Source organism: Balaenoptera acutorostrata, chromosome 8 (assembly GCF_949987535.1).
Source record: "Balaenoptera acutorostrata chromosome 8, mBalAcu1.1, whole genome shotgun sequence".
NCBI lineage: Eukaryota > Metazoa > Chordata > Mammalia > Artiodactyla > Balaenopteridae > Balaenoptera > Balaenoptera acutorostrata.
Genome location: NC_080071.1, coordinates 22,137,264 through 22,151,625, shown reverse-complemented (window position 1 = coordinate 22,151,625; position 14,362 = coordinate 22,137,264). Strand labels below are relative to the sequence as shown.

Sequence of the window (14,362 nt, the reverse complement as noted above, 5' to 3'; positions counted from 1 at the left end):
CAGAACACCTTTTGCACGATTATGACTTCATGGGTTGTGAGAGTCGACTAGAGCTCACTGTGACTCTTCTGATGGGCACGCACTAGACCACGTCTCTCTGACACATCTGGAGAAACCTGTTGGTGATGGTGGGGTTACCACGTGGGAGCCTCCGTAACTCTTGGAGTCATCCTTGAGCACCCGATTTCTCTCCTTCCCTACAAGCAATCCATTTGTAAATCCTGTCTACCCTGGAAGTATATCCAGAAACCAATCCCTTCTCACAGCCTTCCTCGTCCAAGCCTTCATCTGTGGCCTCGAAGGCTGAAATGGCCTCTGATAGGTCTCCCTGCTTCATCCTTGCTGCTTCTATAGCCTGCTCAGAGTGATCTTTTCAAAACATAAGCTGTGTCATGACCCACTGAAACCCCATAAAAATTTCCCTTCGCACTCAGAATACAAATCCAGAGTCCTGACCGTGGCCCACGGGGCTCTCCTGACAGCTCTTCACCGTCCCTGTGCCTCTCTGACTGGTCCCCTGTTACCTCCTCGTGGTCACCCCTCACTCCACTCCAGTCTCACCAGCCACCTTGCCTTGCTTGTCCCCAGACACTCCTGCCAGGGGGGGCCTTGTACTAATGTCACCTTATCAGAGGCTTCCCTGGCCACCACACCCTGCTCACTCTCTGACCTCTTACCATTCTTTGTTTTGTTCAGCACGGATCACCATCTGACAACTTTATTTGTTTGGGTGTTTATTGTCTGTCTCTCCTACAGGAACGCAAGCTCCACGAGGCAGACAGCTTGTTAGTTTTAATCAACACTGCGTTCCCAGAACAGTACCTGGCACATAGTAGGATCTCAGTAGATACTTCCTAAATGAGTGAGTGAGTGAATGAATGAGTGAATGAATGAATCAGAGCTTATTTTTGCTAATAATGTCCACCCCATGGCAACCCCAGACGTAAGAGATGGTGCTCATCAGAAAAAAAAGAAAATATTTGCTTAAAACGAAGGAATCCTAACGTCGGGTTAGACTGCTAGAGTTATCTTTTGAAAAGAAAAGAGAAAAGAGTGCTCAGCAGTTTTGCAAGCTGTGAACGAGTGAATTACTCTGCAATCAACGTTTCCGTCTGTTCACATGGACTTCCTGCCATGACATACCATTTGCTTCATAGATGGGGAAACAGGGGCAACGAAGAGAGAGTCGTTCTGAGAGTCGAAGCAGATTAAACTCATATTCTCTGATATTTTATGGACAATCTCATCTGTGGATTTATTCCACAGCTCAAAGCCAGAAGGAGCTCAGTTCCTTTAGGATTTCAAAATAAGTTCCCTAACAATTTCCTTGAGTGCTTTTCCCAAGCAGGTCTGACGTACAAGATTGGCATCAGACTTGCCAAGGGAGAACCGTCCTGCTTTTCCTAGTAGGTGACTGACTCCTGCACTCCAGAGTGAGGCGCAGGGTGCCTGCCACCGGAGGCCCAGGAGTTAATCAATCCTGAGTCATCGCCAGCCCACAGGAAATGCCGGCCACCGCCCTCTCCTGGACACCATGCCAGGCCCAGCGCTGTCACCTTCCCCTGAAGGGCAACAGGTTTTGTTTCCTTTGCTTTTAAGTGATTTTATGGGATGTAAATCAAAGGAGGAATATGAAAAATGTTGTGCAATCCAGGACCACATTTCTGTCTCATTTTTGGTGGTGAATAATCCGCAGGATGAACAACAAACAAACCAAAAAGGAGACAGCTGGATACAGAGCTAGAGCTGGAACGAGGGGTCTAGAGGTGGAGAGACAGACTTATCTAAAGGTTCCTTGGGGAATTTCATTTCTTGCTGACAGCTGCCTTAGGATTCTCCGAACATCTCTTATCTACCAGGAGGCAGTTTGCACGGTGATGCGGAGCTTGGACTGGGGGAGAAATCCGTCTCCAGGGCTCTGCTGCCTGAGCAGCGTTGCAACAGTGGGCAAGTTCCATAGCTTCTCCTGCCTCAGTTTCCTCATCTGGTAAATGGAGGTCAAACTGTTCCTACTTCTGAGGGGTATTGTGAGAATGAAATAGGTCAATACTAGTAACATATTGAACAACGCCTGACACAAAGGAAGTGCCCAATAAAGCTATCTACAATAAACACAAATCCTGAGTGAATTCAGATGGGGATTTACCATAAACAGAAGGAGCCTCAGTCCCAGCCCCTAGCTTGCCCAGGTGCCTGGGAGTTTCAGGTAGCTCCTGGCGGGGATGGGAAGCCAGATTACCACCAGGAAGCATTTCTGGGTAAGCATTTCTGGGTAATTGTCTAATGTGATATCAAGAAGAAAGGGCCCGGAATCTCTAAGGCTTCAGTAATTTGTTGTCATGGTTTTGCGGGGTTTTTTTCCCCCTCTCTTTCTCACTTTAAATAAATATACACTTTTATATCCAATTTATTTCCCATTTGCATTCCTTTTCTTAAACAGGGTCCCCCAAATTATACAATCTTCAGGCCCTACCCAATCTGGATTCATCCCAGAATGGTATAATTAAATCTTCACCATAGTCCAGAAAAGTGGATATTATCACTATTTCACAGACTAGAAACTAAAGTGCCGAGAGATACGTGCTATCCCCAAGGACATACAGTAGGACTAGACTCAGATACTGGTACACTAATATTCATAGCAGCATTATTCACGATAGTCAAAAGGTGAAAACACCCCAAATGTCCAGCGACAGATGAATGATAAATAAAATGTGGTATATCCACACAATGGAATATTGTTCAGCCTTAAAAAGGAATGGAATTCTGCTACAGGCTACAATGTAGATAAACCTTGAAAACATTATGCTAAGGGAAATAAGACAGACAAAAAAGGCTTCATTGTATGATTCCACTTATATGAGGTACCTAGAACACTCAAATTCATAGAGACAGAAAGTAGAATGAATGGTAGTTTCCGGGGGGATAGGGGGTGGGGGAAATGGGAAGTTATTGCTTAATGGATACAGAGCTTTGGTTTGGAATGATGAAAAATTTTTGGAGGTGGACACCGAAGGTTGCACAACAATGTAAAGGTACTTGATGCCAATGAACTATACACTTGAAAACAGGTATAATGATAAATTTTATGTTATGTATATTTTATCGAATTAAGAAAAGTAAACTCCAGACTAGAATGTAAGTCCCAGGCCACAAAAAATTTCTCTAGCACTTAGCATGTTGTGGGCATTACACCCTAAGGTGATAGGAAACTGTTACACATCCTTCTTTAAAAGAATTTTTCTGAAGATCTTGAAATGTGAAATGAAGGTGTCCACTTCCAGATTCTGTATCCCCAAGTTACACACATCTGAGGTCAACCATAGCATCCTGTGAACAGCCCGCCATGCAGTGTATCACACACACAGTTACAGCAGTGCCAGACACAAAGGGATAGCATTCCTTTCTACGTTTCCTTTCAGCTACTCATCATGAAATGCTTCATAGAAAGACAACTGGAGGGAGACTTGTCACTGGTACTTGAAAGAAAGCCGGTAACATAGCAAGGCCATCCCAAGAGCCGGCAGTCATTACTAAGTTCCCTATGGTTCAAATTGGCTCCCAGCCAGGTTTACTCAGTGTTTACTCTCCCAGGAGTGTTTTCAGGTGCCCTGGCTGGCCCAGCTGACCCTAGATAGTTATTCTCTGATGTGAATGATGGGCTGGGTCCGGGAGAGACCCAAGCAAATACAGTGAGTCAGATGGGTTCACACGGCTTCCTGAGGTCAGGGTTCCACTGAAGACAATCTCAGAAGCAAAAGCCAGCTGAAGAGTGGAGTGCAGGTGATGTTGCTTCCCTGGGCTGTGTGGTGCTCTGCTATTCCACGCACACCTACCTCAGCTCAGACGTCTTGCAGAGCGTCAGGCCCCCAGATGGCGTCAGAGTCCCCGGCTGGAGCTCTGAGCATTTGGGATGGTAGGTTTCTATCCTATGGGCCCAAGCAGCCTGTCTGAACATCTAAATGGTGTGACTTAGGATCTCTCGATTTTAAGAAATACAGAGACACCCTTAACCACCCATAAGCAATGGGAATTTTTTCTAAGAATACACATTGTTCCAAGAGACAAGATCCTGGGGAAACCCAGGAAGGGCCGGGCCTCAGAAAGATCCAATCTGGAAGGGCATTTGGGATCATGGCAGCTGTCGGCCTGGGCCGTGTTCCTTCCCCTCGACAAAGTAAGTCTGTGGGTCTAACTCTAGTGTTTTCCATTCATGTGGCTCAGGGGCCCTTCTCGGCTGCTTTGACTAGTGATACTCTCAACCCACCCCCTTGTCTACTCATTATAGCTTTCCTCTGCCTCGGGCTTCTGTCTCCCCGTAGCGGCCGACTCTTCCTAATTTGGACTCACTCCAGAGGCATCATTTTTCCTTCCACCTGAGGTCCTCTCTATGCCAGCTTCAGCTCCCATTATTGAACCCCAGGTTTAGTCTGTATTTCCCAGTTTAAATTCCGTATGTATACAGAAACAGAGGTAATTAATCTGGTTGGCTTGGCTAAGGGGACAGAGTTTTCACTCGGGGGGGGGGGGGTTTATGCAGCGCTGGCCAGTTTATGGAACAAGTGGGGCTCCGTGCACCCCCAGGGGCGTGGACGGGTACTTTCCAGGAGAGGGCACCGGGCACCACGTCTTCAGGAAGCAAGAATACTTCCCCTGTGCCGAATAGCCTGGTACGGATTCTCCACAGTGGTGCCAAGATAAAAACAGAGTGGATGGAGGTTTTCTTGTAGCGTTCTTCTACTTTATATGTTCTCTTAAATTCTGCCCCCGTCCTCCACCCTGCATTTTAAGTCTTGACTCAGCTTCTTCACAACCCAAGCAGGGGCCGTCTTCCCTCTCTCCTAACTGCACTGCGTGTCTTCTAAAACCATTTATTCATTTACACATCTGTTTACTCGATATTGGTGGAGTAGCTGCTTTGGCACAGGTAAAATACTAGACAGCCAAGACATAAAATTTATCCATTTACCTGATGAATATTAATTGACTACTTGCAAAGTCTGGCATTAATGCTACTTGATGGGAATATAAAGATAACTGAGACACAGTCCCTGCCTGAGACACAGTAAAGAATTCAATAAATACTTGTTGACTAAATCAATGCCTTAAAGAACTTCACAGTCTACTGGGGGAGAGAGGCAAGGATTTTGGCAATTACAAGCAGATTGGAAAGGGCCATCCTGGGGAAAGTCCACAGGAAGGGAGGCCTGGCGAAACCAAAAAGGTCTCCCTAGGGGCATTGATGTCTGTGCTGAGACTTGGACAGCGAGCTGAGTCATCCAAGTGAGAAGAATGAGGAGGAAACACACGCCTCCAGACAGCACAGATGGTGTGTGCTCAGCCTTGGAGGTAGGGGAGGGAGTGAGCGTCACAGGGGCTGTGATGGAGGACAGATAGTAAATAAAGCAGCACAGCTAGGATTTTAGGGGTGGGGTGGAAGTCTGTACGTAGGCTAGTGAAATAACACACCCTTCCTACCCCTCTTTCCTCTTGAGCCCAGATTTATCATTTTTCATAGCCCTTAGGACAGCCTGATTTTAAGAATCTGTCTGTTCCCCAGCCTAGAATATATGCTTAACAGGCCAAGAGCTTGGCTTTGTTCACTGACATATCCTCTGCTTCTAGAACAATACTTAGCACAAAGTAGATGCTCAATAAATATTTATTGAATAATGGATGAATGAATGAATAAATGAATGACGGCTAATACAGGATACCAGTATTAACCAGAGGTACTATGAGGGACACATATCTGTGCCTTAATCTTTCTTCTTCAAGCTAAATCAACTGATTTCATATAACTGTATTTTTCTCCCAAAAGGTATCCTCCCAAGTCTTTAATAATTCTGGTTTCTCTCTGCAGGATTCTCGCCATGTTCTTGTAGATTCCTGTGTATGATGGAGTTCAAAATTGAACATAGCTTTCTGAGAAGAACCTGAGCAGACTATAATTAGTTTTCTCTCTTCACAAGTTTCACATGCTTGCCTAGAAATATACTTTTAAAAGATAATCTCCCAGGACATAAGCAAGCCACAAAGAAGCCTGTCTAAGGTCAAGCAGTTTGGAGAGTAATGAAATAAATATTTGTTTGCAGTATCTGCAAACCCCAAACACTGTCTGGAATATATTAGGAAAAATTCATAATCAAACTCCTGAAATTAGCCATAGATTGTTATATTTTAAATGTGTCACTTTTCTGCTCAACAAATAAATACCTTCTATGTGCCAAGTAGTGAGCTGGGAGCAGGAACCGTACATGAGAAAGAGAACTTGGTCGCTATGCAGAGGAGAGGGATTCAGAATCTTGGGCACCATTGTTTCTGTTTCCATTGTTATTGTTTGAGACTAATTTTGAAACATTATATTTTTTCTAATAATGCATTTAAATAGGAATTTTATACTTATGGAAAAATATCTTTCATCCAACTTAAAAAACAAGGGAACACAGTATTTTGCTTTCCCTAGACTGCCTTCTAAATTATAAAATAATGATTTTTATTTTTCAGAGTTCATCTCAATTCTCTGAAAGGATTTAACAATGGAACATAAAAATCTCAGGTATTTTCCTTTAGCTCATTTTTTAAACCCTCCTTATACATAACTTACATATTTGTGTTTTATTTATCATCTTTATTGTTTACATTAAATTATAATTATTTTAGAAACAACTTTAGATCATATTTCAATTGCTCTTTTGACATTTCATCGATCAATATTTTACTAAAGGTGTCAACTTTCTCGAGGATGCAGAGAGACTAATAGAATTTACACAAAAATTTCTACTGAATGAATTTCCCCCACCTTCTTGGTGATTGTACACCTGCCTTCCTTATAAGGAGAACAAGGAAGTAAATCATGCTGAAGTTGCTCTTAAGCACAGTTTTTCTTCTTTACCTGTCCAGGTAGCTTCTGTTTTCATTTCAGTCTTAATGAAAACTTTTTTATTTACATCTCAAGTTTCTTTTCAAAGCAGTGTAAGTAGTATTTACAATTTTACACTTCAAGAAAGAAAGACTTTTAACGATGTTCAGCTTTAGTCTTGTAATGTTGAAGGTAATTCATTTTTTAATCTGTCTGCACAGCGAGAACTGAAACGGATGGGGATTGAACTGCTTTGCCTGTTCTTTCTATTTCTAGGAAGGAATGATCACGTACAAGGTAAGACTTTAGTTCTCCAATATATTGCTTTCGTAGTGTGCTTGACAAACCTGTTGTGTGATTCAGAAACTAGATCAGAAGTCATTTTTTATTTGATCTGTTCAATTGCTCTTTTGCCACTGAAAGAACACTTTAACAAATTACAGGCAGACGCAAGGCTGTTCCCACAGCGAATGCTCCGGGCTTAAGATAAATAAATACAAAGGTTGCATGGGCACCTTAATGAGAGAATTAAACAGCACTACTGCACAAGAGGACTTCTTAATACTCTTGTGACAACCATTTTGGTAACTTTTCTAGCTACCTTATTGTACAACAGGGCCTTTCACTTGAGAGTGATAACCTTGAGAGAGAAAAGGGACTTAGTTTTTAAATAAAAATACAGTACATTTAAGAGAGAAGCATACTTTAATGGGTGCGGATAAGTTTTAAAAAGTTAAAGGGGGATGATACTGAATGAGGACCATAAATATGATGATCCTGTATTTGTGAACGTTGAGATATTTTCATATTTTAAGAAAAAAGAGAATGATTATTTTTGACTGCTAAGACATGCCTATTTTCAATGTGACAGATGTAAAATATGAACTTTACTATGGATTGCTTACATTTTGAGGACTGATCTTTGAAGACTAAAAAATGAACTTTGATATTGTTTTGTTCAAGTACTTTAAGAGCCATAGATCTCATGAATGGAGTGGCGAAGAGTGTGCTGAATCCCTTGTGTCTTGCTGGGTTTAAAAACAGGTGGCTGTGCCGTGGGGAATGCAGAGACCTGTGGGGACTGCTTACTCATTGGACCTCAGTGTGCCTGGTGTTCTCAGGAGGTAAAACAAATGACCTCAGCCTGTTTGTAAAAAGTGCACTTACATTTACGGTAATTCCATCCTTGAGTGTTCTGAGAGCGTCCTGCTTTCTCTGGGGTTATAGAAGTAAAACAGATCAGGAAAGGAAAATGTAAGCATTTGTGATTCCAAGTGTCCTTCGTGTGATTACATTCAAAAGCAATTTGAGGACGGAGTGAATGTCAAATTATTCTGAGATATACGTAACTCAAGATTCTTTATTTAACCTGATGCCTCCTCTGATTTTAAAGCCATTTCTAACTGCTCACATGTAAAAGGCTGAGGCTCTGGGTAACCAGAGATCATGAAGTTGATGATTTTCAAACATATATTTGATTTCAGTATCATAGCTGTATTCCATCTGTGGACCAGAATCCTTTCTGAATCATTACTTGGATCTGAGGGAAGTGTTCTAGGCTGGGGGTAAACTTTACTGTTCAGACATTATCCAGTTCTTTTAAAAACTACATGAGCTTGGTGACTCTGTACCACAACGATGACAAAACCCAAAACAGACATTCCTTATCTGATCAAACTGAAAACTACGTGAAGGTAGCAGAAGGGGATTGGGGAATGCATAACAAGCCATCCAGAATCAGTGTCTCCTGAGACACGACTGGGCAATCTGTAAATGATTTCTGGTAAGAAGGAGCTGCCTTAGCTCTTTCTGGAATGAAAGGAGTTCTCTGCTGAATCTCATAAAGAGAATCTAAACACAAATCCAACCGTACGAATGCCAAGTTCAGCAAGAATCGAGTAGCATGTTCAAGGGGAACAAACCTGGTCGCCTAACTCAGGTCCAGGCTGTCACTGTTAAAACCCTCATTTCGGTTACATGTGTCCATGGAGGGGCTCGCAGACCGGAGCATAGACACAGCTCACTCCCCCTCTATTGCCTCTGCCGAGGGGGCTCAAACAGAAGGGCAGACAGTTATGCCATTTGGAGCTCACGTATCAAAAGAAGGTTTGGGGGCTTCCCTGGTGGCGCAGTGGTTGAGAATCTGCCTGCCGATGCAGGGGACACGGGTTCGAGCCCTGGTCTGGGAAGATCCCACATGCCGCAGAGCAACTAGGCCCGTGAGCCACAACTACTGAGCCTGCGCGTCTGGAGACTGTGCTCCACAACAAGAGAGGCCGCGATAGTGAGAGGCCCGCGCACTGCGATGAAGAGTGGCCCCCGCTTGCCGCAACTAGAGAAAGCCCTCGCATAGAAACGAAGACCCAACGCAGCCAAAAATAAAAATTAAATAAAAAAATTAAAAAAAAAAAAAAGAAGGTTTGGGAATATACAAAGAGGGAAAACCCCACATTTTTTGACATTGACTCTCTGAAGAAGTCAATGTTAGTTTCGTGATAGAGACATAAAACAACAAATCAGTCTAACAAAATGCCCATCTCTAGAATTTTCACTTACGTGCTTCTTTAGCACTTATTGAAGAGAGGGTTTTAAGTTACTATGGATAGCTTTGCTTGTGGACAATACTCTGTAGTCAAATTGTCATCAAATTTGAAGGCCAGATTATTCTGAGAGGTCACTTACTGATATAACTAATAGTAGAAGTAGTGATATCAGTAGAGACAGTTGGAGCAAAAAGTAAATTAGGCTGGCTTCTGCTTAGAGCAGATAGAAAATAGGTTCCAAGGTTAACACTGCCTCCGACCTTTTGGCAGACAGGGTGATCACAGGTGGTAGCAGTGACACTGTGTTAAGAAGGATTCTGAGGTCTTGTCAAGCCATGGTTTGCTTTGGATACATCATGGGAAGTTACAGAATTTGCTACCCCTCTCTAAGGCCTCAAATATACACAGTCCTTGCCGATAGATAACACATTATATTCTCAAAAAATCAATTTCAGAAGAAATGTAACTTTCTTAGTTGGTGAAACAGCAAGAGTGGCTTAGAATTCTGAATGAGGAAAAACAGTATGAGCTTGGTTTGCTTCTCTCCAAGTATGAGAATCAACGGGCCTCAAGTTCAACCTTGCCCAGAGCCTCACCCGCTCTAGAGCAGCCGTGGCTATTAGGTGAGACAGGTGTTTATCTCTCAACTGCGTCTCTCTGTTCTGGGTGTTGCAGGGTTGGATGGCCACATTTCTGCCTGAAAACACTTCACCTCACCACCTCCAGATACCCAGGTGGATCAGAGGGGAGCTGGGAAACTCCCGAGTCCTACACAGAAAAGCAGTCTTTTACACAATTTCTCTTTCACTTCCCTTCCCCACATCCAAATGTTGGAGAAATTTCTAAAAGACCTTAAACTGGAACACTTTAAGACCCTGAGTTTAAAGTCCCCAAGAGGTCAACTTTAGTGAAGTAATACTGTAATAGAAGGGTAAATATATCCATAAATTAAACTGGGACAGAGAGTAGATAGGGAGATGTCACAGTCTTTGCCCTTTAGGAAGCCACAGAAAAAGCTCTTTGTCACTGGATTTGGTAATAGACACACTGAGAGTCTGGACAGTCCTAGGATTCCACAAACCTACAGGTTATCCTGAACAGATAATTCACATGATGATATCAACTCTTATGACCCAGCTATTTCAAGGATCTGGTCACAGCACAGGAGACGTTGTAAAGGAGCGAGCATTTTTAAAAAAAGAAAGAAAGAAAGAAAAGAAAAGAAAAGGAAAAAAGAAAAAAAAAAACCTGTTAAGTGAATTCACTTGAATATAATTAAAGGAAACTCCAATTTTACTCAGAATTTTACTAGCAGAATTCTCTGGTTATTCTGCTATAACTGTAGACCTACAATCAATGTCAGGCATGTGGGGATATGATATACTATGACAAGATGCCTAACTAGAAAGCAAGCAAAAAGTAATCATAAGAAATGTCTTTTTTTTTGTCTTCATTGTCGTCTTTTTCTCTTTATTGTTTTTTTTTCTTTTTTAGAATTTTACCCATCTATCTGGAGTTGGAGAAAGGTGTGATACTCCAGCAAATCTTTTAGCTAAAGGATGTCAACTAACCTTCATCGAAAACCCTGTCTCCCAAGTAGAAATACTTATAAATAAGCCTCTCAGCGTAGGCAGACAGAAAAATAGTTCCAGCATCGTTCAGATTGCCCCTCAAAACTTGGCTCTTAAACTGAGACCAGGTATGTTATGATTTACACAATCACTGGCTCATGTAAATAAATCTAACATCACATGTAGTAATACTGCTGTTCTATTAATACACCTTGTACCGTATTACATATCATTGTTTGTGATGACTCAGATTTCCCATTCTTAAGGAAATAGAGAGTTGCTAGGCTAACACTTTTCTTTATTCGCATTGGTCTTTTTGCACTCCAAATGTGTTACCAAAAAGAGCCTTATCTAATAGTAACCATTTGAATTACTCAAATGTTGCTAAGGCTTACCTCACGTTTCTTCAAGGGTTGTAATGTAGCTTTAAACTCCTCTTTATTTTCTTCTCCTTTTCTAAACCCCCACACACACACACAAAAATTCAGCTTATCTTCCATCTAAATGGATGCTAGTTCTCCCAAGGAGATATAAAATATCCTAACTTTCACCTCCTTCAGTTACTCTAAATTCACTCCTGAAAGATTTTCGTGGGTTTGTTCATTTATAAACTTTACCACACAGTGTATGAAATTGTATCTTCAGTAAGTTCTTATTGGAATGAAATAGCCAGTGATCGCCTAGTCGCAAAGAAGTCTCCATGTGTTTTTATGATTTGCTTTTCTTGCGGGGGGTGTTGCAGGCAGTGAACAGACTCTGCAAGTTCAAGTTCGCCAGACTGAGGATTACCCGGTGGACTTGTATTACCTCATGGACCTCTCAGCCTCCATGGACGATGACCTCAACACAATCAAAGAGCTAGGCTCCCTGCTTTCCAAGGAGATGTCTAAATTAACTAGCAACTTTAGACTGGGCTTCGGCTCTTTTGTAGAAAAACCCATCTCCCCTTTTATGAAAACAACACCAGAAGAAATCGCCAACCCTTGCAGGTAAGTAAATGATTTTCTGGCATCTTTGAACACTGATTTCCTGTAGAGCTGGCCCTACTCTGAGCTGCAGGAGCTTGCTAAGTGGCTGGCAGTTCCCTCCCATCCGGTTGGATCTCTGCAGCTCTCAGTTGCCCGGGTTTTCAGAGCCAAGTGGAAGTCAACTTAGTACCTGGTTCTAGCTTGGGTCCTCACAGCATCTGCAGCAACTGTCTCACTGCGGAGGTCAGTCTGTGACAAATTTGGCTTTGCGCTCTGCAGACAAGCGGACCAAGTCTTTCACTGCAGGTTCCACTGGCCTGAGCCCTTCCCCAGCCCCTCAGAGGCCTTCTATCCTCAATGACCACCACTCTCGGAGGCTATTTGACAGTAACCCACACTTCCTCAGAGTATATGTCTCCACTCCAATGATTGCTGCCAAAATAACAGCTTTTGTAGCTACCTCTTATATACTTTGGGAAGTGTGAATTTCTCTTATTGCTTGGAAAAGCCCTTTGTAGCCTTCACTGTTGTCAAATTCATTAGGAAATTAGGCAATGACTCCATTATAATATGCTCTGATCGGCTACTAAAACCATGTATTATCCAGGTGATGGTCAAGGGCAAGTTGCTTTGTGATGACTTACCTGTACATGTCAATGACATGGTCAAAATAAAATTATTTGATATCCTCCTATTGAAAAAGAGCTTCCATTTGCTCTGTGCCAGACCCTATGCTGAAGATTTTACATACATGACCTCATTCAACCTTCATAATAGCTTCAGGTCAAAGCAGGCTTCATCATCGCTATACTCAGAGGAAGTAATGGAGGCTCTGAGAGGTTAGTAATTTGCCTGAGGCCACTTGACTAATCAGTGATCTGTACCAAGATCTGGGCTGGTCCAAAGCCAAGCCCTTTACTCCTATAAATATAGTTTATGTGAAATGGCTTTCCAAACATATATTGACTTTGAACACTAGTATACACCAAAGGAATCAATCTCTACAGAAGACAGTTTTTATAGTATCGTTTTAAGACATTTCAATGCGGTTCCCAACTAGAATCTGAGAGCCAAAAATATTTTGACCTTGAAAAGAATTCATCACTGATTGCAACTCTTAGGAATTGTGTTTGGTTGCAAATATCAGAGATAATATCTGTTCCCAACCCCCCTTCTTGAGGTATAATTGACAGGTACTAAAATACACACAGCAGAAATGTTCAGTTTCATGAGTTTTGACAGTTGAATATACCAATGTAAGCACCACTTAAAACATGACATAGAACATTTCCATCACCACAGAAAGTTTCCTTATGCCCCATTACAGTCAGTTCTGCTTCCCCAGAGGCAACTACTTTCTGATTTCTATCAGTTAGAATGGTTTTGCCTATTCTTGGATTTCATATGAATGGAAAAAATGGTATATACCTTTTGTGTCTGGCTCTTTTGCTCAACATAATGTTTTTGGAATTCTTCCTTGATTTTGTGTTTACCAGTAGTTTGTTCCTTTTTGTTTTAAGTAATAGTCCCTTGTATGAATTTATTATACTACACTTTATTTATTCATCTATCGATGGACATCTGGGTTGTTCCCCAATTTCTGGTGATCATGAAAAAATACTGCTATGATCATTTGCATATAAGTCTTTGTGTGGATGTATGTTTTTGTTTCTCTTGGATAGATACCTAGAATTAGAATTGCTGGATTGTACGATAAGTATAGTTTTAATTTTTTTTAAGAAACTATCAAATTGTTTTCCAAAGTGGATGTACCATTCTGCATTTCCATCAGCAATGTGTGAGGGTTCCATTTATTTCAAATCCTTGTTAATACTTGGTAATTTCAGTCTTTTTAGTTTTAATCATTCTAATAGGTGTGTATCTCATTGTAGCTTTACTTTGCATTTCCCTAATGACAAATGATGTTGAACATCTTTTCATGTATTTTTTTCCCATTCTCATATCTTATTTTGTGAAGTATCTTTTCAAATCTTTTTCCTATTTTTAAAAATTAGATTTTCTTCTTAATATTGTATTGTATAAGTTCTTTGTATATTTGGACAAAAGTTCTTTGTCAAATATATTTTGCAAATATCTCCTCCCAGGCAGTGGATTGTATTTTTATTTTTCTATCAATGTCTTTGGTCAAGCAAATTTTTAATTTCGATGAAGTCCAATTAATCAATTTTTAGTTTTATGATTAGTGTATTTTTTTGTCCCGAGACATCTTTGCCTATCCTAATGTCTCAGAGATTCCTCCTATGTTTTCTTCTAGAAGCTTTGTGGTTGAAGCTTTTACACTTAGGTCTATGATCTCAAATTAGTGTTTCTATTTGGAATGAGGAAAAAGTCTAGGTTTATCTTTTGTTTACATGCAGCTATCCAATTGTTTCAGCACTATTTGTTAAGCAGGATTTT

General features: G+C 41.4%; 1 protein-coding gene across 3 annotated transcripts in view; it reads left to right on the top strand.

Moving 5' to 3' along the window:
- The window catches only part of ITGB6 (integrin subunit beta 6), a 124,221-nt gene that overhangs the window by 45,911 nt on the left and 63,948 nt on the right, over positions 1-14,362 (top strand). The window contains exons 2-6 of one of the 3 annotated variants that reach the window (XM_007183160.2): positions 6,508-6,559; positions 7,084-7,159; positions 7,907-7,986; positions 10,900-11,104; positions 11,719-11,965. In XM_007183160.2, the coding sequence (XP_007183222.2) occupies positions 7,099-7,159; positions 7,907-7,986; positions 10,900-11,104; positions 11,719-11,965 (593 nt within the window). In that variant the 5' untranslated portion in view covers positions 6,508-6,559; positions 7,084-7,098. Of the gene's footprint in view, positions 1-6,507; positions 6,560-6,876; positions 6,976-7,083; positions 7,160-7,906; positions 7,987-10,899; positions 11,105-11,718; positions 11,966-14,362 lie in introns of those variants that run through there. The other 2 variants (XM_007183159.2, XM_007183161.3) reach the window with 2 other exon arrangements.